Here is a 21,752-nt window from a genome sequence, read left to right as displayed (position 1 = left end):
TCTTACTGCTTGATTTGCTTTTATTATAGAAATGGAAAGTTTGTTATACACTGATGTTACTTGAATTTCACTGAGTAATCCCATATGAATATGCTAGTTTTTTTTGCATCTCATTTTTGGATCAGGGTTTGCCATCATTGTTAGTATGTCAGTAGACTACCACATTATTTTCTTGGTGGTATGTTACAATCTTTGAAGATTGTGTTTGGTACTCCTTGAATTTCTTTTGAGGTCTTCAGTTACTGATATTTAACAAGAAATCATCAACTCGTTACTTTTGTGACATATATGAGCTCTTAAAAGATACATTATAGTTAAATCAAAGAGAATGCTTACCACACCTAGTATCACTGGGTTTTATAATGCTAAGTTTTGAGCATTTTCTTAATTTGATTGTCCTCAATTTAGTTCTCCCCCCAGGGAAAGGATGTGAGAGTTATGAGTACCTGAAGAAGGCATTTTTAAAAATATTTATCCTCTTGGCAAATACTTCTTAGTAGAAGAAGCTTTTAAAATATTCTTAATTTATCACTATGAACAAATAATTTTGTACTTATGTCATTAACACAATACAAAATGGTTTCAAATAGTTTAGAAATTGATAGGTTTAACTAAGAAAATCTATTGACCAGATGCTGTAACAACTGCTTTTCAGAAGTCGAGCCTATCATTATTCAAGTATAGTTTCAGATCTTATATTCATCTTAAGTATTATAACTAAATGGAGGTTTCAGCTTACAAATATATTAGGAGTGCCATTGGTCATATTTTTAACCTATTTTTATAAAAATGTTATATTTTCTCATTTAATTATCCAGAATAGTTATTATATGATATTTGCAATTTTTAGAAAAGGAATTATTTTATCCTCTGTGTAGATTTATCCCTTTTTTAACACCAGTGTCATGACCTTGTCAATACAGTAGTGTTCACCTAGTTTGAAGTATACAGAACTAGCATGTGTTGCTGGTCAAATATTTCCCAAACAAAACATCTGCATGTGTCAAACCAGTCCTGATCCAGTGTTAAGAGCTTTTAAGGCCCATTAATATTTGAAAATGTTTAGTAAACTGTCACATAATTGAAATATTTTTCTCTAAGGTAAATTGATTTTGTGACACAGTACTAGTATCATTAAGGAAAGCTACTGTATCCATAGGGGGTAGTGACAAGTTATATATTTTTTAAGCCAAAATAGATATTTATTATAAAACATGACCAGTGGCTCTTGTAGATGATTCCTTGTTTCTTCTGAGTGTGTTTATGTTTAATTTCCTCTGTGGGGCCACAATCTTACAAAGGAGTATTGGGAAATTACTATCCATCAGTATGTGTATTTTAAAAGCACAGATTACATCAGGGAACCCTGATTTCTGGACTAACATAAAAATTTCTTACAATATTTTACTTTTAATATCCAAAAAATATTAAATCAGAACAGTACCTTCACAAGTGAATTGTAGTAATTCAGATCACTGCTTTTATTCTACTTAGTATGAAGGGGTTGCTATGAGTTCTAATTGAGTGTCAGAGTTTAGAACATAGTTTATGTTGGGAAATACAACATTATTTTTATCTCAAGGAACATACAACTAGTATTAAAATGAAATTACTTCTGTTTAGATTAATCTTATTTTTCCTATGTTTTTATGTAAGAAAAAGTATTATTTTGAATATATATTGGGCCTTGATAAATAATGCATTAATACTATTTAAGTCTTTTTCCCAAGAGTAGGCAGATTTTTATAGGATTTTTGAAGTAGACAAACAATATTGTCAGTTTATGTTTAAATTTTTTAATAAATATGAAAACTTTTCTATATTGTATTTTACTTTCTGTGCCTAGCACAAATGTTTGGCACCTACTACTTAATAGCTTTTTAATAAGTGACACAATTCCTTGAAAAAATTTTTACTATACTTACACAAAAATTATGCTACCTCTGAGTTTATTTATTATCTATCTAATCTATCTGTCTGAATCAGAGTTACATGTGCTTCATTAAAAACAGATGATCTTAATGAAAGGTCATTTTCTTTCTCATGGTGATATCGTATCTTAGAAATTGGTCTATAGAAATCTTACCAAGAACCATACTTTATTGGTTGAATTTTCAAAATATACTTAGAAACCCTCCAGTGAACCCATATTTATAAGTTTTTTTAAATTGAGTTAAGGAAAAAACATTTTATGAAGTGGACACATTGTTTAATTTTGTTTTGCGTTTTACTAGATTGCAGTGTAAGGCCGGTAAATTAAACCTAGGCAGTTCTGTTGCTAATTACACACAACTTCTCTTGAGTATCAGATATTCAAATCCATTTTATGAATATGGTAGAGAGAATAACAACTGTAAAACAAAGCAGTGTGCATGTAAGTGACTGTTAGCGTGAATTTCAGAAAGGATAAATGCTCACCATATGGTACAATTACTGTGTCCAAGTTTTCAAATTAGCTTCTCTCATCCTCCTTATTACTGTCTTTAAAAAGAGAGGAAAAAACCCAACATGATTTATCTACTCTGCAGCAGAACTCTTGACGCAAAACAGCAGCCCAGTTCTGTCCAGTTTTTTTTTTTTTTTCCCCTTAGCATAATAGAGGCTGTCGGACTTTTTTATACTAATTACTGTGTGAGCCTCAGATGAACCCCCTTCAATTCACAGGGCTTTGTTAAGGGAGGAGCTGTCAATGTGTCTGCCCGTTTGCAGCTGTGCTGTGGCTTTAGCTTGCTTAACATTATGCTGCTTTTTAGACTTGACAGAAGGGATTTTTTTTTTTTTTTATTAAGGCAAAGCAGCCTTGTAGCGAAATGGTTTAAGCAGCTGCATTGTAGGGAAGCACAAAGAAGTTATTATTGTGTCTGTTTAGGGGGGTCGGATGGAGGGGGAGATATTCGGCTGCTGTTGATGCCGATTGTTGACTTGCCATCTGCCAGATAGGGAGAAGAAAAAAATGACAGCTCCAGCAGGGTGTTCAAGAGGTTGTTTGGAGAGACGCATAAACATGTGCAGATGTCGAACTGAATAATGGCTAGAACTTGAGACGGTTTATGATGCTGCTGATGTTTGTGCATATACAGAATGAATGTATGTGTGGATTTGGTTAACCAAGGGTACATACTAATTATCATTGTTTTCCTGGATCCCCCTCCCCTTTTTTCGTTAATTAGTTTAGGGGTTTAATACTTCCTCTTCCTTCTCTTATTCATGTCTAGTTTTAGAAAGCAACTTCTTTAAATGTCAATACAAACTTTCTTATTTCTCCATATAGATGGTAGCTAGCCCATTTGGTTAACTTTAGGAGTGAACTGGTAACAGATAACAGGAGCTTTTGATTAAGTAATCAGTCAGTTGAATTGCTATGCTCTTAATGCATACATTAACAGTTTAACACTAGTCAGTATTTTAACTATTAAGAATGGATTTATTTTATAGCCTGCCACTAGGGGTGAGTTAGTACCAAATTTATTTTATTGAGTAATTCCATAATGCTTTGAATTTAGATATTTCTAGTTGTGAAAGAGTTATATAATAACCTGGCCTGTTTGGTTAATATTTTTTTCTTGGTTGTCCTTGATTCTATAAATGACAGACCTGTGTTTTCATTAGGCTTTGATAAGTTGGTTATATGTTTCCCTCTGATCCATATTTATCATTAGGTATTAGAAATTTTATTTATCTGGAATTCTTTTAAATGCTGTAATAACATTTATATGTAGGTAGAAGCAAATATATTTACTTAAATGTCTGTTTTATCACTTTGGCCTTAAAAAATTGAGAAGAAACAGTGCTGTTAGGTTGAATTTTTCAGATACATTCTAGAACACTCAAATTTTGTAAAATTTCAAAACCAGTCACAATATGAATGAAACAACTAGAAAACAAAAAGGGAAGCCCTGATTTTTATGTCTCATGTCACTGTTCTTTTTCTCAATTCCTCCCCCCCCCATTTGGATTGATATTACCAAAAAGATATGTAGATAATTAAAGATTATTTACTTTGATTTTTGGTAAACTCATACTTTCATAATTTTTTCATGATTAATAAGCAAAAATGTCCAAAGCATTGCATCCAGAGTAATGTTTTCCTGAGCACATTAGTTTTTACTTTTCATAAAGAAATATTCTGATCTATCTAGAAAAACTGTTTTCTCTCACTGTCAGTTTTTCTCTCACTGTCAGTTTTTCCTCCATGACTCTAATCTTCCTTTGCTGAAAAGGCATACAGAATCATCCACTACACTGGACCTCTCCTTTGCCTTATGTATTTATTTTTGTCCTTGCTTTTGAAAGGCTATGGATATGCCCATATCTTTGAATGTAGAATTACATACATATATTTAGTAGTTTCAGAGTCAGTACTGATATCCCTGCTAAGCTTGGGATAAGCAACATGCATCTTCTAGGTTAGTTTGTGGTAAGGATGTTAATGAATATCTGACAAAGGCAAGATTCTGTAATGCAAACTTGTCTGTCTCTACTTTAATTAGTCATATTTCTCATTTCTTCAGAGCCATTTGCCAAATTTCAGTAGTGCAGGCAAGTATATATAGTAAGGTAATTGAAATATTAAAGACATTGTCTTTGAAGTAACGTAGACCATATTTAAGCATGACTTAACTTAAATGAGCAAACTTATGAAAGTCCCTTAAAATTATTTGTGCATGGATTTCTTCTTCTATGAAAAGAGGGAGCAATAACTGCTATTGAAGGATCTTGAGGTACTAAATGAGATAATATATTTGGAATATCTGAAGCAAATTTGGTGTAGCTGTTAATATTTCATTTTTGTTAGGTGTTAGTACAAATCTAGAGGTCTGTAACTATTGTATTTGGAGTATTTATACCATGCTCTCACTGTTACAATGTGAACAAACAAAGTTCTAGAGGCCATTTAAAAGAATGATCACAGCTGCAAGGTTTTGGGGTTTTTTTGTTTGTTTGTTTTTATTTTTGAATCTTATATTTAGGGACTTAACAATGGTTATTCCATAAATCTGTAGGACAGGCAATTACTTAACAGTATATGGAGAAAACTGTTGAATATAAGTATTTTGGAGGTGTGGTGTGAGTGGTTATTCACTGATGATACTTTAATATTTTGTCCTATAAAATCATTATTTTACTTAAAGACAGTATACAAGGTTTTTAAAGAATTGTGTTAGTCCTTTTAAATCAATATTCATCTCAAATTGTTTTGGAGCTGCATTTTCTCTGTTGTGCCAATATTTAAACTGTTTGGGGTGTAATTATTTTTTTAAAGTAAGCCTTTAGAACACATTGTGGTTTAAAAATGTAATGATTATAGTGAACACATAACAAAAATAATGTCTCATGTTCTTGTGGCATTTTAAAGCATTATTTGATTGTCAGGACTCTTTATTTTGCAGATGGAGAAACAGATCAGGCTTCTTCTGTAGGGATGAAAATGCTGGAATAGGAGAGCGTTTTTTTTTTTTTTTTTTTGAGGAATAAAGGGGAAATGACTTTGGTTGGCCTGAGACTGTAAATTCGGTAGAGTATGATTAATTCTTACACAGATGTAGGTGGTGGTTCTTTAAGGTCTTTCTTTTAACATTGTTTCTGTCAAGCATTCCCTCTACTAAATATTACTCCGTAATTTTGAATGGCAAGTTCAAGGGATGTTGTACCTGGGAAAACTGCGCGTAATTCAGTATCTAAGAATGGTTCACAGGCTGGTGTGGTGCCTAAGAAGTTCTATCTTTAAAGAATTAATTACTTATACTGGAAAAATACACCTCACTTTGAGTGCAGTGTTAGTTTCATTTAAGGATAGTTTTAATGTTTAACGGCACATGTGATTGATACCAATATTCACACAGAGATAATAGTTATGGTCTAATATTAAAAAAAGAATGATGATGTGTTTACCAAAAACAACTTAGGTAACAAAGTGGGAATATTCTGAAGCTTGTAGACTTCTGTCACAGATGAGGATGAAACTATTTAAAAATACTGAGGACATTTTCAAAAATCAATGAAACTGTTCTTAATATATTTTCAGAACAACAACAACAACAAAAGAAACCTCTAAGAACTTTTTTGTTTAATGGTATATACATGTATTTGAATTTTGCTTAGAAAAATCCTGCATGAATAGTAATTTTAAAAATATTGGCCAGTATGTTGAAAACAGAGGAGTATTTCGCTGTCTGACATATTCTTTAAGGCATCTTGTGAAATGTTTTGGCTTAAATTTTTAATGTGTTTTAGTTTCAAGAAATCTGATTAAAGTTGTTAGTAAACTTGGTAGCACTCTTTAGAACAGACCATGATCAAGATATAAAGGCGGGAAAGGCATAAACCGTGAAGTTCATGTATTTTTTTGGCCAAGTATGTCACTTATTTGTTTGAGACTGGAACCACAGTATCAAAGTTCATAATTTTATACTTTTAAGTGAAAGCTGGTGGAACAGCAGCTGTTGTTTCCTGGCATCTTTCTGAAGAGATATTTAGACTTAAGTATACATATATTTATTATAGAAAACAATATAAAATGACCTTCTTTCCCTTCTTTTGCTCTGTGTTCATCTGACTTTGTTAAGATAGTTCATCTACTTTTTGTTTCAATAAAAAAAGATTTGGAATTTAATTTTAATTTTTTCCTTTGATCTTTAAATATTCACAGTATTTTAGACTTTAAGAAGTATAAAATTGCTTAACTAATACTATAAAATTTAAAATCTCATTTACTCAAGTTATGCTAAATAATGACATAGATCCTGAGTGGAAACTTATACCTTAAGTTACAGAAGCAAAGACTTTTCTAAAAAGTATCCAAATGAAAGTACATTTCCACTAAATGGAGGCCATGTATCAAGTGATCTGCCCTGTGAAAGTAAATTTTTTGTTTACCTATTTGCAATTTTTCTCTCTTCAGTGGGTCAGTTTCTTTAGGCTAGATTTTTGTTCATTTTTGTTTTGTTTGTAGGGTTAGTGGTGGGAAGTTTAGGCTTGGATAATCAACACTTATAAAACTTTGACATGAAAATTAGGACTCTTTATGTTCTTAAAGGTCTGTCACACAACTGAATTATTCAAGGGTTATTTAGTGTTTTGCAAAAGTCTTTAATAAGTGAAAGTGAATTGTAGAAAACTTTTTTCCTACTTTTTGAAAATAGGTAATGTCTTAATAAAAAAGAATACCCAATGTGCATTGACATAGATTCTGTAAAGTAAATTGATAATTCTTATGCCATGTAAATATTTTTTACACTTTTCAGAATCAGTTATGAACAAAAGTGGGTTCTTTTCCTCTACGAGGTCAGTTTGACCTTTGTATTATCTTTTATTTATAAATGAATGATTTTGTAACAAATGAGCTGATTGGCTCTGGGCTACTTTTAAGAAGAAATTTTGCAACTAAATATAATCTCTTTGAAATTACTATATCTTTACTGAATGATTGCATATTCTTATGTCCCACATTAAAAAAAAAAACAAATTGTCTACAGAGAATGTTACTTGAAGGAATTTAATTTACATAATGCAGAATCATTTGTATAACTTTTTATATTATTGCATTTTGAATGACTTCCATGATATGAGACTTCAAGGTATTTTCTTTCATGATGTCATGCTTTTAAGAAAATTTCCTTTTAAAGTCACAGAGATACAGATAATGATGAAGACGTAAAATTTAAGTAAAATGAGCAAATTATAACCATTTAATTTTAAAAAAAGTTTGTATTAGAATGGTAGGTAAAGATTATTTTTCTGAAAATTCTGGCTGTGTCTTAGGTAATACTGCCCTCAGAGGGCCAAGGTAAGTAAATTCATTTTTAACATTGAACAGCAGCTTCTCTGGTATTTATCTGATTTGTAAGCTTGTTTAGGGGAGAAGAATGGGCTTGTTTGAGTAACTGAATAGTGTTTGATTTGTGGCTTCATTTCTTTGATTTGTTCTGTTGTTTTAAAAATATTTAATGTATCTGTATACTTCAATTGGTGAGAAGTTTTAAGCATAGTTCTTAGAAAGTGATAACAGATGACAGGTTACAAATTGCAACATTACAAAGAAAATAGGAAAATAACCTGAGAAAATTAAGATATTTTATTTGGGTAATCAACACTTATAAAACTCCTTAATATTCAGAATTATTTACAGCAATACTTTAGTAATATATAGCAGCAGTCAGTGAAAGCATACATATCCTTCAGTTTTTGTATACTTAAGCATGAGCACATCTTTAAAGTATAAATAAAGCTGGATGTGGTGGAGCATGTCTGTAATTTCAGCAACATGGGAGGTTGAGGCAGGAGGATCACAAGTCTACCTGGGCAACTTAGCAAGCAAGGCCCTGTCTCAAAAAACAAAAAGGGATGGATTGTGGTTCAGGGATAAAGTGCTTCTGGGTTCAGTCAGAGGCAAACAGCAACAGTATAAATAGAAATAATAAAATATAAATCAAGAATAATTTATTGGGTATTGGAAGTTGAAATATATTATTGTTCCTAAACCACTTTTAATGTGTGACTTATAATTCAGAGTATTTGAGATGAAATGATTAACTTGTGCAGTAAAAAGGAAGAGTGGGAAAGGCCTGATGTCAAAACAATGAAACGTGTTCTTTTCTTTTTCTTTTTTTATGTAGTAAACTTCTTATGAGATAATTTGAAAGAAACATTGAAATATTTAGTAGTAAATTCAGTGAAGGGTTTTTTAACTCCCTCACCCCAGAGATACTTGATATTAAATTAAGAAAGAGGATTTCTATGATAGTATTGTCAGTTTTTAACTAGAGATTTCAGTGAGATAAGCATAAATGATATGCAATTCATTATTATCAGTAATGGGGATGACAGGACTTAAGGAAGGTGAATACAAAAATTGAAATTTTATCCACCCCAAACCAGCCCCTACTTTGCTCAACTAATGTAGGACACCGATAATTAGGCAATTTCCATTTTATTTTAAAAACTTAATTTACTTTTAGTCTTATGAATTGTTCATATTAGGCTCTCACTTTTTTAGTACCAAGGATTAAACCCAGAGGCACTTAACCACTGAGCTGCATCCCCAGCCCTTTTTTATGTAAAATCATTGTCTCTCTGAGTTGCTTAGGGCCTTGCTAAGTTGCTGAGGCTGGCTTGGAACTGGTGATCCCCTGCCTCCTGAGCTGCTGGGATCACAGGCATTCACCATTGTGCCTGACTCACTGTCTTTTGATCGTTTTCCTTCACTTTACTATAAGATGTTTTATTCAGTTAATGAATGTTTATGTAGTTGCTTACTATGAGCCAGACATTATTGTATGTGCTTTATAAAACTAATTTAATTAGTATTTCCATTTTTCAGAAGAGGAATTTGAGGTGCAGAGATATTAAGTGACATGCCTTGTCTGTCACTCAGTAAGTAGTGAGTACAGAATTGACATTTGAACCTCAGAGGTTTAGCTTCAGAGTTTGAGCTCTTAAACACTGTACAATATCACTTAATTTTGAAAATTCGAACAGAGTAGTAGAGGAGGATTTTATTGGTTTAAATAGCTCTCCACTCAAATCTCAATTGTGCCATATACTAGCTGTTTTCTGCGTCTCAGCACCTCAGTGTGGCTCTGTGAGGTGAGAATACTACTACACTGTTCTCTCAATGTTACTGAGAAGAGGTCTCTTATGGGTGAAGCCTGGGGACAGTGGTTGGCTAAAGCACTTCCAAGTTCCTTCTCATCCTCTTTCTCAACACTTCCTCTTTTCACCATTTAACTTGCTCCAGTACAAGGCTCAATCAGTATATTGTCTAAGGAAAACAAAGGAGGGAAGAGAGGAGTTATGAAGAGCCTGGATTCACCCTCACAATAATAGAATTCTTGGGTTTGATGCAGTATTATTTTAGGATCCCATACTACTAGAAATTTATTATAGGAGAGACTCACTTGTGAGACTCTATTCTGTTTTTTAATTTTTATTCCATAAGGCAGTGATTTTAATAAAGGGATGGGACTGGTGGGTTGAATCATTTGATCAGTTGAGTTTTTTCAGGTGGCACAGGCCTCCTCCTGGTAGGCAAGTACTACTGCCTTCTTGGCCAGTTTCCAATTACTGCCATAGTGAGACACCATTATTGTTGTATGCCATATCCATCAAGTATATTCTAACTGAAAAATTATTAGAACCATATATGATTATATTGTAGTGAGATTTCTCTGTTTGAGAGAACTTTACTTTGTAAATTTAACCCTGATTTTGATTAGAGATAATTTTTATTTATTCATTCATTAATGGTTATTGCTAGCCTGCTCTGTGGTAGGTGCTAGACCTACAGGGTGAGTAGGTTTATCTTATGGACATATTACTTCCATATTTGATACTCATTAAGGTTACTTACCACAGTGTATATGTAATGTGGGATATTATATTGATTTAAATATTTAGAGAGTATGGTATAATAAAATGAAAAATATTTATAGTAAGGAAGTTATAAAATTTACAATGAAATTATCTTCTTAAATGGGTCCCTTTCTTTGCAGTAGTTTAAAATTACATGACTATACTTTGTTAAAATAATTTGGTAATAACTTGTATACAGTGAGGTGTGTGCAATTGGAGATTTTATAGTGCAGAAAGCAGATTAAAAAGAAAGCTCTGTCTGCTTTCACAATTTACAAGGGTGTAAATGTAAGCAAAATAATAATTTAGTTCACATTTAACCCAGCAGGAAGCAGAGTACAGATTGAGTAATTCTCTACAACATATCTACTGCTATGTAAACTAATCTCATAGTTTATTCTTCATTAAATTGCTAAGATGTTATTTTCTGTTGGCTAGTTTGTGGAAATGCTTTGTATTTCTTTTCCTCCCTCAACACTGCCACCATTCATCTTACTTTATTTACTCTCAATAAAGTTTAATACTGTAGTTCTATTAGGATGTTCTTGTGTTTAAAAAAATATTTAAAAGTATCATTTTTAGGCTTAAAGTGTAAATAATGTTTTCTAAAAGGGGGAACTAGGATTTGAGTAACTAATTGATAGAATGTTATAAAACAAATACCAGAATGCTTAAAGGTAGATGGAAATTAGGCAGGTGCTAGAAAACAAAAGAAAATAATGCAGATAAAGAATGACAGATCAGCCTTACTGAGATCTTAGAGAAGTTGGCTTTCTAACATCTTGTGTTATTTATTGCATAGGTATTTTTCTCATCATTGCTTTAGCTTCAAAGCAAAGCATGGACACCTTCTTTAGGAAGTAGGTATGAAAACTATACTTAACATAAAAAATGACAAGTTCATGCATATTGCAGTGGAAGCAAAAATTCTTTTTTTTTTAAATTTTTTATTGTTGGCTGTTCAAAACATTACATAGTTCTTGCTATATCATATTTCACAATTTGATTCAAGTGGGTTATGAGCTCCCATTTTTACCCCATATACAGATTGCAGAATCACATCAGTTACACATCCATTGATTTACATATTGCCATACTAGTGTCTGTTGTATTCTGCTGCCTTTCCTATCCTCTACTATCCCCCCTCCCCTCCCCTCCCCTCCCCTCCCCTCCCCTCTTCTCTCTCTGCTCCCTCTACTGACATTCGTTTGTCCCCCTTATATTATTTTTCCCCTTCCCCTCACTTCCTCTTGTATGTACTTTTGTATAACTCTGAGGGTCTCCTTCCATTTCCATGCATTTTCCCTTCTCTCTCCCTTTCCCTCCCACCTCTCATCCCTGTTTAATGTTAATCTTCTTCTGAAGGCAAAAATTCTTGACTGCAATATACAGTCAAGCCTTCTTTAGGAAGTAGGTATGAAAACTATACTTAACATAAAAAATGACAAGTTCATGCATATTGCAGTGGAAGCAAAAATTCTTGACTGCAATATACTTTTCAAAATAATCATGAAGGAACATATGTGATGAAGCAGAGGAATGTGGGTACATCTGGAAAGCTTTTACGGCATTTTGAAAATACAACACAAAATTACCAAAATATAAACAACCTCATGTGGCCAGTTGCAGTGGTGACATTGACCAGTTGGAGAGCAGACAAACCTCTCAAAGAGGAGTGGGTGCAGTGCCTCATCTTGGAATCTTCATCACAGCAAACCAGAGATCTTTTATGAAATATTGAAGAATCTTGTGCTGATATCCTCCCAATGCCTTCTGCTACAGCAGTGCATCAAATGAACAAATACGAGCACCTTTTTCTTAAGGCACATATGATGCTATTTGGAAATGCCAAGGAATAAGGGAGATTGCCATCACTTATGGTGACATTCTGGATCATCAAAAATGAATAAAGAAATGGGAGAAATTTTCATATGGAGTTTTGTTTTGTTTTTTAAAATGAGGTTTTCTGTGTTGTCTAGGCTGGCCCTGAACTCCTGAACTTAAGTAATCCTGATTCGGCTTCCTTGATAGCTGAGACTGTAGGCATAAGTTATCAGTTCCATGTTGAGTTAAAAATTACTCACCCCAGCCATTTTTCCTGTGTTCCATTCTCCCTAAAACTTTATGAGGGTTTGACTTCCTATGTCATCAATTGCTGCATTCTTAGTGCTTGTATGTATTTTGACACAGCTAAAGCCCATTTCCCCCCAATCTTAAATAAGGTGTGTTCCATAATCTGTCATGTTCATTGAACAGCATCTTAGAATGAGAATGCTGGGAAGGAACTGAAATGCTTTGGGTATGTTTCATACACATCTCCCAAATTTCAGAGGTTATTCAAACTAACACGCATCTAGTACTGGTTGTTATCAGTTGTTTAATGACATTGCATAGATGTCACAATAGAATTTCACATGTTTAATTTGCCCAAGAGCAAGAAAAGAACATTTGAAAGATTCAGTAAAAGAGAATTTTAAAAAAACACACACATAAATATATATTTTAAAAGGACCTACAGTGTGTGAAATTATTTTCATTTTTAAAGTTATATTTCATATTGTGCAATTGAAAATTATTATGCTAATTCATTATAATATAAATAACATAAAATCTCCAAGATTATTTTCAAGACATCTTGGTGAAGGTAAGTTCAGTGAGAAACTTTTTTTTTTCTATTCTCTAAGAGACATGAACAGGACTCCACTTAGAACTAACTGGACTTTTCTACATAAAAATGTAACTGGCAGTTGTAAACACTACAGATTTTATTATATTTATCATCATGCATTTATCCTGTAGCCATATTTGGTTTAAAAATAGTTATGGTGTATCACACAATCATGAATTATATATTCTTTATTTGTGGTACTATCTATGAAATCTAGAATAGAGAAAAGGTTTTGCCATATTTTCTTAAAGGTAATGCATATGTGTAAATTTGTTTGGCATTTGTCAAGAGCTAAATATTTACTACATTATGAACCATGAAATGAAATAGATTTTATATTGAAATTAACATTACATCTCTTTTTGTCTTAAGTAAAATTGACCAAAGAGGACTTTTATTTAAGAATATTGCCAAAGATAGTTTCTTAAAGCATTTAAACTTATTTTTTACTGAAAGCTGCTCAGTTTTTGGTTTAAAGCTGCTGTTTGGAAATTCTTAAAGTACTTGTATTTTCATGACAATATATGTTTGTGTATATCATTTAAAAAAATAATTTTTAGAAAAGCTGGTGCAATAGCGCACACATGTAGTCCAGCTATTTGAGCATGAGGTGGGAGCATTGCTTGATTCCACGAGTTGGAGATCAACCTGGGCAAAACACAACAAGACTCCATCTCAAAAAACAAACACACAATAAGTGTTTACTCACTCCTCTGATGTCCTGTGTCTGACTTTAAAAGAGTTAGTAGTATTAATCAAACTAATGCTATATTTAAATATTGCATAGCTTTTTGCATTTCTTTAGGTAAGATATATGTTTTACATATCCAACACTATTTAAAGAAATTGTTTTTGACTGATGGGATGAATCTGTTACATTGTTGCATTATTTATATAAATACTCCTGAATTAGTACAATGTTGATTACATTTTTAAGCCATTTTTTTTTGTGTAAACACTAGTGGCTCTTTCCATCTATTAATAATGAGCATTATAAAGTAATTATTTTCATTAATGCATAGATCAAGTGTAGATGTTATCTATTCATTTTTTTTCTCAGGTGTATGAAGAAATAAAATAATCATGTATTTTAAAACCTAGATTGTGATTAAGCATGGAAATGAAATTTTTAAAAACCAGTATTCTCAGGAAAGTTAAGCTTTAAATTGTTTGAGCTTTAAGACAGTAATTCCTTTTCCTGACATAGGTTTGAAAATGCTTCCACCATATTAAGTAATGGCTGGTTTTTGAAAGCTCTTATAATAAAAAGTGGCCATTGGTCATTTTAAAAGCTGTATTGCCTTTATGAGTTAGAAAAATGAGAATTTCAGTTTGCTATACAAACTATTAGTAATTAGGGTCTTTTATTTTCTATATTTTAGGAAGGCAGTATCTGTTAAAAAATAACAATTTGAGTGTTTTGTTTAATTGAATTCTAAATGATCATGGATTTAAGGAAAATGGTGCTGCAGTTAAATAGATTTCAATTGAATCATATCTGTATTTCTTTTAATAAGATCCCAATACACCTAATTATGTTTTTAGTATAATTCATTTTAATATGGAGGGTAGGTGTCCATTAGTTTTAATATTTCTTCAGCGTTCTCAACTGGTACATACTTCAACACATGTCTAACATTCAACCATTCGTGAAGTTAGTCAGGACTAGGTTCCAGAATACAACCTAGCCTCAAAATGGAAGCATATTCATTAACTCAATTTATTTGTGAGAATATAAATCTGAATTACGTTTAAGGGTCATCCATTTGCATGTCTGAACAAATGTAGAAATTCTCTAGTTTTCCTATATGAAAGACCATTTGCATATTTTAATTAATGCATTTGTAGTCGAGAGACATATCCCTAACTTCTGCTTTAGCACTTTCTGATGTCTTCAGCTTTTAAAAAATCAATTTGGGGACTGGGGATGTGGCTCAAGCGGTAGCGCGCTCGCCTGGCATGCGTGCGGCCGGGGTTCAATCCTCAGCACCACATACAAAGATGTTGTGTCCGCCGAAAACTAAAAAATAAATATTAAAAAATTAAAAAAAAATCAATTTGATCTCAGTGGAGTGTTAATAAATATGAACACGAATGATGTGACTCTACTTTGTGTTCAACCAGAGACATGAAAAATTGTGCTGTATTTGTGTAATATGAATTTAATTGCATTCTGCTGTCATATATAACTAATTAGAATAAATAAAATTTAAAAATTAAAAAAAAATGAAATAACATCTAGACTAATTTAGGTTGAAGATTATTAAATAAAAAATGACATTAGGTGAGCAGTAAGAAATGAGCCCTGTCAATTTTGGGGAGGGGAGGGCCTGTATCAAATGCATATAAACCCCAGTAAAGATGATCCATTTGAATATCATATTAAAATTTTTAGATGATAAGTATGAATCTAAACTTATATCATGTCCCATCTCATGTTGTTAAAGACAAAGCCTGGGAGCCAAATTTAAACTTACTTGTAACTTGTTTTCTATAACTAACACCCATTCAAAATGAGATTGTTAATTTGTTTTAATATGAACAGGAAAAATCTGGAGTCATAACTAGGTAAAACTGAACTCTAAAAAGGAACCTTTTCCAATTCCACAATTCACAAATAGAATTCTTCACCATTCAGAGAATATGGATTTTTTCATTTGAATTTTGGAGGTATTACCTGAATATGTATACCTCTTATGCCCCAAATTTAAAGAATCAGTAGTTTTTTGTTTGTTTGTTTAAACAAATCTTTGGAAGCTGCATTAGTTACTGTATTAGTTGCTTAGTGCTGTTGTAAGAAATCACAGCAAAGTAAATGGCTTAAAACAGCACAAATGTGTTCTCTGCTATTTGGGAGGCCAGAAGTTAGAACATCAAGTCTGAGTAGGGCCACATTCCCTTTGAAGGCTGTAGGGGAGAGTCAGTTCTTTGTTTCTTCTTGGAATTCCTTGGCTTGTGGTAAGTATGTCACTCCAACTGCCTCTATAGTGTTACATTGTCTCCTTTTTTTCTTATGTGTTAAAACCATACTTAAAAGAATATTTGTAGTTGGATTTAGGGATCACCCAGATAACCCAGGAGCTTTTCTCAAAATCCTTAACTGAGTCAAATTTTTTGTTAAATAAGGTGTGTGTGTGTGTGTGTGTGTGTGTGTGTGTATTTCAATTTTTATGTTAAATAAGGTGTGTGTGTGTGTGTGTGTGTATTCGAACATATAAGGTCATATTTGCAGGTTCCAGGGATTAGCATGTATGTATATTTTGAGGGTCCATCATTCAGTTTACTATAAAAGCCAAAATATCAGGATCTTTTTTTGGGAAATACAGTCAACTGGATTTGGTTAGTGATGGACCACATGTACCATGTTGGTTCCAGAAGATTACAATGGAGTTAAAAATTCCTGTTACCTAACTAAGTCCTTGCCACAGGCCAGCATATTGGTCGTGTGTCTGTGATGATGCTGGAATAAATCTGTGCTGTCAGCCATACAAAAAGTATAGCATATACAACTATTTACAGTATGATACTTAACAATAAATGATGTATTAGTTTATTTACTGTACTATAATTTTTAATCACTATTTTAGAATTACTTCCTCCTACTTAATTGAAATAAAGTATCTACTGTAAAATATCATATACTGTGTATGGCCAGCAGCAGCCTCATGAATCTCTTGTGTTTTGCCTTATCTGTTAATTGCATTATTTCTTCTTAGGCTTGATTCAGTCTTGTGTTGCTTTGTTCATCATGGCTCTAAGGAGTGAAAGGTTATACATACACACACACAGGTAGTATAGTATGCTAAATATCTAAGATTATATAAGTAAACTCTATGAAGTTTGTACAATGAGAAAATCACGTAAGGATGTGTTTCTCAGAATGTATCTCTGTCATTAAACAAAGCACAACTATGTAAGTATTTTGGTATTACATGTATTTCAAAATAGATATAACCGCCAGGCAAAGAGGATGAAAAAGAAGTACCCATTAAAGTAGATAGAAAAAGCTGAGAAGAGATTGTATTGGACACTTTGTCCAGTTGTGACTGCAGTGCTTACTGAAGGTTAATCATGACAATGCATGCAAATTTTAGCTGTACACTGGTGAGTGTCCATAGAACAATCTCTTGAGAATAGTTGGTATCACATGAATCGTTTTTTAAATGACTTTCTATTATAATCAAGCTATCTTAAATTGAAACCTATAAGTCATAAATATGAAAGTATAGTAAAAATTAATTACTCCATCCAATATGAATTTAGGTGAAAATTCTGTTTGAAAGTAAAATTGTGGCTGACTTTTAACAGTTCATCTAAAGAGGATTGGTTGCAAGGGAGGTACCTTTGTTTTGGGCACTTAGCTTCATAAAAGCCAGAACTTTTTGTCCATATTTTTAGAATAGTCTGAGAACATGTTTCTTAGCTCAACATTGACTACTTCAGCTACTGAGCCAGTGATGAAAAAGTGTTTAGTTCCTTTTCCTTGACCAACTGGTCAAAACCCAGTTAGGATCTCTAGCCTGCCAGAACAATTCTTCCCCCTTACTTAATCCTTAGTATACACAGTGTCTTGCCTGGATATTGTGAAAAGCAATAATTTTTTATACTCTTTCAGGCTAGTGATCTTGTCCTCCATAAAGTGACAAGAAAGCTTGCTTATTTTGTTATTATTTTTAATTCCCATCTGTTGAGTCTGTGTCCCTCTGTCAGGCCCATTCCTTTATAAATTAAACAACCTCTTCATTCCATTTTTGGAACTAGATACTGAATATTTAATTAGGGCAACATACCATACTATTATGTGAACTTTTTTGCAGCATTTTATTGGGAACATATAGGAGAGATTCTTAGGAACTACTTAGCACCCTTCTCTAACATTTAGGGGACACCTGAAATCTGGTGAAATACTGGAGTAAGTAAGCCCCATGAAGTTAGAGACCTCATCCTTTTTTTGGCAGAGGTTGGGAGGGGGTCACATCTCAAGCACCTCGACAAATTACCAAATAAATGAATATACGCTTTAAGCACCTTCTAAATCAATTCATATTGTAGATGAACAATGATAAGAAAACAAAACAAAAAAGGAATCTCTATTGAAAGTTTGAGATCCACTTTTAGCTTAGTATGATAACTGTTAATTGAGTCAACTCAAAATCATTTTAAAAACTTAGAAATAATGCTTTTTTCCTTTTAGCAAGAAGGGAAATTTTCAATTTTTCTTCTGTGTGAATGAATATCTCACTGTATATAATGTACTATTATGTTTAAGGGATGCATAATTTATTTTAAAAGAACTTTTTGGCAACCAGAAGTCCTGTTATAGACCACATAAAGTATTTTAAATTTCTAAAATTTGATTTAAAAGATTCATTTATATGGTGATTTTTTTTGTTTCTGACATCTGAAGGTGTAAATACTTTATGGCTAAAAGGAAAGTAGGCTTAGAAATAAAAATCTGATTTTTATTTGTTTTTAATGTCACATTTCCTGAATAGGTGTATTTTGTTCTGTTCAAAATAAAAAGAAATTATGTTATCATGTTTTTTTCAATTTTTTCAAATGATAGTTTCATTTTACCTTTGATATAATTATTAAACTATTGTTATTTAGCTCAACAGACTTATATATTGTACCAATATAAATCTACATTACTATTTTACAGCATTTGAAGTCTGCTCTTGTATCATTCATTGGAGAATTAAGGTCTAGTGATTTTAAATTTTATATAGGAATACATAAGTAAAAACAGAAAAGTAAAATAACAAGGATAAATAAGAGGAACTATTTCATTGTTAAAATGGGAACTGTGAATTTAATTCTTTTGCTTTTGTGAATTTAGTTTAAGAGACTGTCAACATTAGTACCATATTTTTTTTCAGTAAAATGATGGAAGGGCATTAGTTTTCTTTTGTCTTTTTTTCTTTTATGCACTTAAATATTTGTGAGAAAGATGCCCCTATATTTCCTCCGTTTATTTAATGAATTGTTATTGCACCTCAGTGAAGAGTGATACGAGACTGAACACTTCAGAGCGTATTACACAAGGGGAAAAAAACTGACATTATTTGCTACAATAATGAAAATTGAGCTTTTAAAGAAATAATAAAATTTTGGAAAATGTTTCTACCACTCTGAGACTAGTAGGATGACGTGGTGGTCTTGATAAAAAATGTAAATGTGAAATTTGTCGACATTTGGATATTCATAAGTCAGTAAACAAGTGTTTTCTGTAGGACCAGTGTATAATGTTCCAAATAACATGCACAGTGTAAAAGATTCATTCAAAGTCTAATGTAGATGAACATTTTTTCACAAAATGTACAGAAAGTTTATTGATAAGGTTTCAAATTCCATAATGCAACTAACCTTTTAGAATCTACTCCTTGTTGAAATCTGGTATAGTATCAAAGAATATATCCATAACTATTTGAATAGTCAGTCTTCTCCTTTCCAACTGTATATCTGTTTGAGCCAGATTTTTCCGCTGTATTTCAATTAAAACAACATAGTGGAGCAAAGTGAATGCAGTAGCAAAGGAGAAAATCTATTTCTATTAAACCAGACATTAAAGAGATTTGCATAAATGCAAAGCAGTACTGCTCTTATATTGTTTTTGAAAATAGTTAATTTTATGTAATATTGCACGTACTGGGTTTATTGTTACCTTTAAAGAAAGTAATAACAAGTTTTAAGTTTTCTTGTTTTTAATTTGTAACACGGTAAACACAAATATAACCTACATAAACTTAAAACTCTTTGGGTTCTCAGTAATATTTAAGGATGTAAAGATGTTCTGAAGTAAGTCTGACAATTGCTGATTCAGAGAAATGATTCCACATCTGAAATATATGTTGGCAAAAGATTATATTTCATGATACATGAAGTCTATATTGACCTAGTTACTGATAGGATAAGGAGTCAGAGAAGTCAGCTGCTAGATTTGACCTTGGGTCAAGAGAAGAAGCTGATTTGTATCAAAAACTGAACTACTTACTTTTTTTTGTAGTTCTGTGATTCAGCATTTGAGATTAAATAACAAGTTAGAAATATCCAGTAGAGAGCTGGAAAATGAGACCAGCTAGCCATCCAGTTCTTGCGGTATCATGGAGCACCTGTATTGCTTAGAATTAGGAAGAATCTGTTTTGTGGCTAAGTAGAGCTTATTTATAAATCTATGTATGTATATGTTTATTGGATTATGTAATGGCACTGTGCCATGTGTTCTTAACAATTATGTTTGTGTATGTGTGAGTTGGTATATGGTTTAAGTGCTACTAACTCATGCTTTTTTGTGTGTGTGCTTGATTTACAGCGCTGTGTGAAAGGTTATTTTCCTCCAAAAATAAAGTTACAGTCAAGATTTAACAATGAAAACTTAACTATTTTTTTTTTTTTACAAATTATGTTATTAGTTAATGGCACATGGAAGAGAAACATCTATTTTGTATTCCTCTTATAAGTGGTTTTCATCGAAATTCATAGATACTGTGTGCCCGATTTACCAAGGCTTTTTAAACCGGCTGGTAATAAATATGCTCTCACAACCGTCTGATAAAATGAAAAACTGAACAAAATGTGTACTCAGATGAATGATTCTCTGAAGGAATAATGGTGCAAATGAATTATCAAAGTGTGAAATCATGAAAAACAAAACATGTTTGGGTTTTTATTGAATGTTAATTGTAGGCTTATGTATTTTCTTTTGTAAGCTAAGTTAAAAGAAAATTGCCTAACTAAATTTTTGAAGGCCAGTGTTGTAGGACATATATTGCATCATAATTTATTTTTCGTGTAAAGGCTGCTGTTCATTTTTTTTTTGCAGCATTAACATGCATGCTTTCCTTACATAGGAGAATATATAAAAAACTGGAGGCCAAGATATTTCCTTTTGAAGACAGATGGCTCATTCATAGGATATAAAGAGAAACCTCAAGATGTGGATTTACCTTATCCCCTCAACAACTTTTCAGTGGCAAGTAAGTTGATTATAATTGTTGATTCACCTTGTTTTTATTTGTAGGATTTTTAACATTTTACAATATAATAAGAAGCCTATGGGAAAGTTTGGATCCATTTTAAATAACACATTTTTAACTTTGGTAGAAATTCCAATTTATCGTGATTAAGCATATAATCTTATACAGTGTCATATAGTTTAATGTTTTTCATTTTAGAATTTGCATGTGATAAATACAATTTCGAGATATGTGCCACAAGTTTCTCTTTAGAAGATGTAAAAGAATACTTTTGAACTTGGTTGTTAGATTGAACTTAGTTTGTCAGGTGTTCAAAGTTTTCTATTACAAACTTAGGTCATTTGATTGTATTGTGAGAAACAAATTATTTACATTAGAAATAATTTTCCGAGGAGATTTTATGTTCATAGTTGTTTTAACTTGTTTAGAAATTTTGTATTTGAACATGGCACAAAATAAACTGAAAAATGACAGTTATCACTGATACGTCATGACCAGGCTCTTCAGACTGTTCAGACTTCCTGATTCATCAGTGAAAGGATCTTTCTGTGTTAATTCAGAAATAAAACATTTTAAAGTTAAACTAAAAATCAACTTTTATGAGAGCTTGCTAGACTCTGGATCATGAAAATAAATTTTTAACTGGACAGCCTCCTTAAATTTTATTTTGGTCATACGTTATCTCAGCCATACTTGAAAAACATGAGGAAAAATTGAAGCTAAAAAATTTCAGTTAAATAACAATTTTTAAAATCCAA

The 21,752-nt window shown here is 32.0% G+C and overlaps 1 protein-coding gene across 10 annotated transcripts in view; it reads left to right on the top strand.

Annotated features, from left to right (window-relative positions):
- The window catches only part of Akt3 (AKT serine/threonine kinase 3), a 273,567-nt gene that overhangs the window by 96,124 nt on the left and 155,691 nt on the right, over window positions 1-21,752 (top strand). For 9 of the 10 annotated variants that reach the window (XM_046432495.2, XM_058575175.1, XM_046432493.2 and 6 more), the window contains one exon: window positions 20,869-20,994. The exons of the other annotated variant lie outside the window; for it this stretch is intronic. In XM_046432495.2, the coding sequence (XP_046288451.1) occupies window positions 20,869-20,994 (126 nt within the window). The remainder of the gene's footprint in view (window positions 1-20,868; window positions 20,995-21,752) is intronic. 10 annotated transcript variants of the gene reach the window in all.

The sequence above is a fragment of the Marmota monax genome, unplaced genomic scaffold (genome assembly GCF_021218885.2).
Source record: "Marmota monax isolate L192 unplaced genomic scaffold, Marmota_monax_Labrador192_F-V1.1 WCK01_AAM20220418_F8-fsc00090, whole genome shotgun sequence".
Classification (NCBI taxonomy): Eukaryota; Metazoa; Chordata; class Mammalia; order Rodentia; family Sciuridae; genus Marmota; species Marmota monax.
This window is presented reverse-complemented; position numbering and strand designations above follow the sequence as displayed.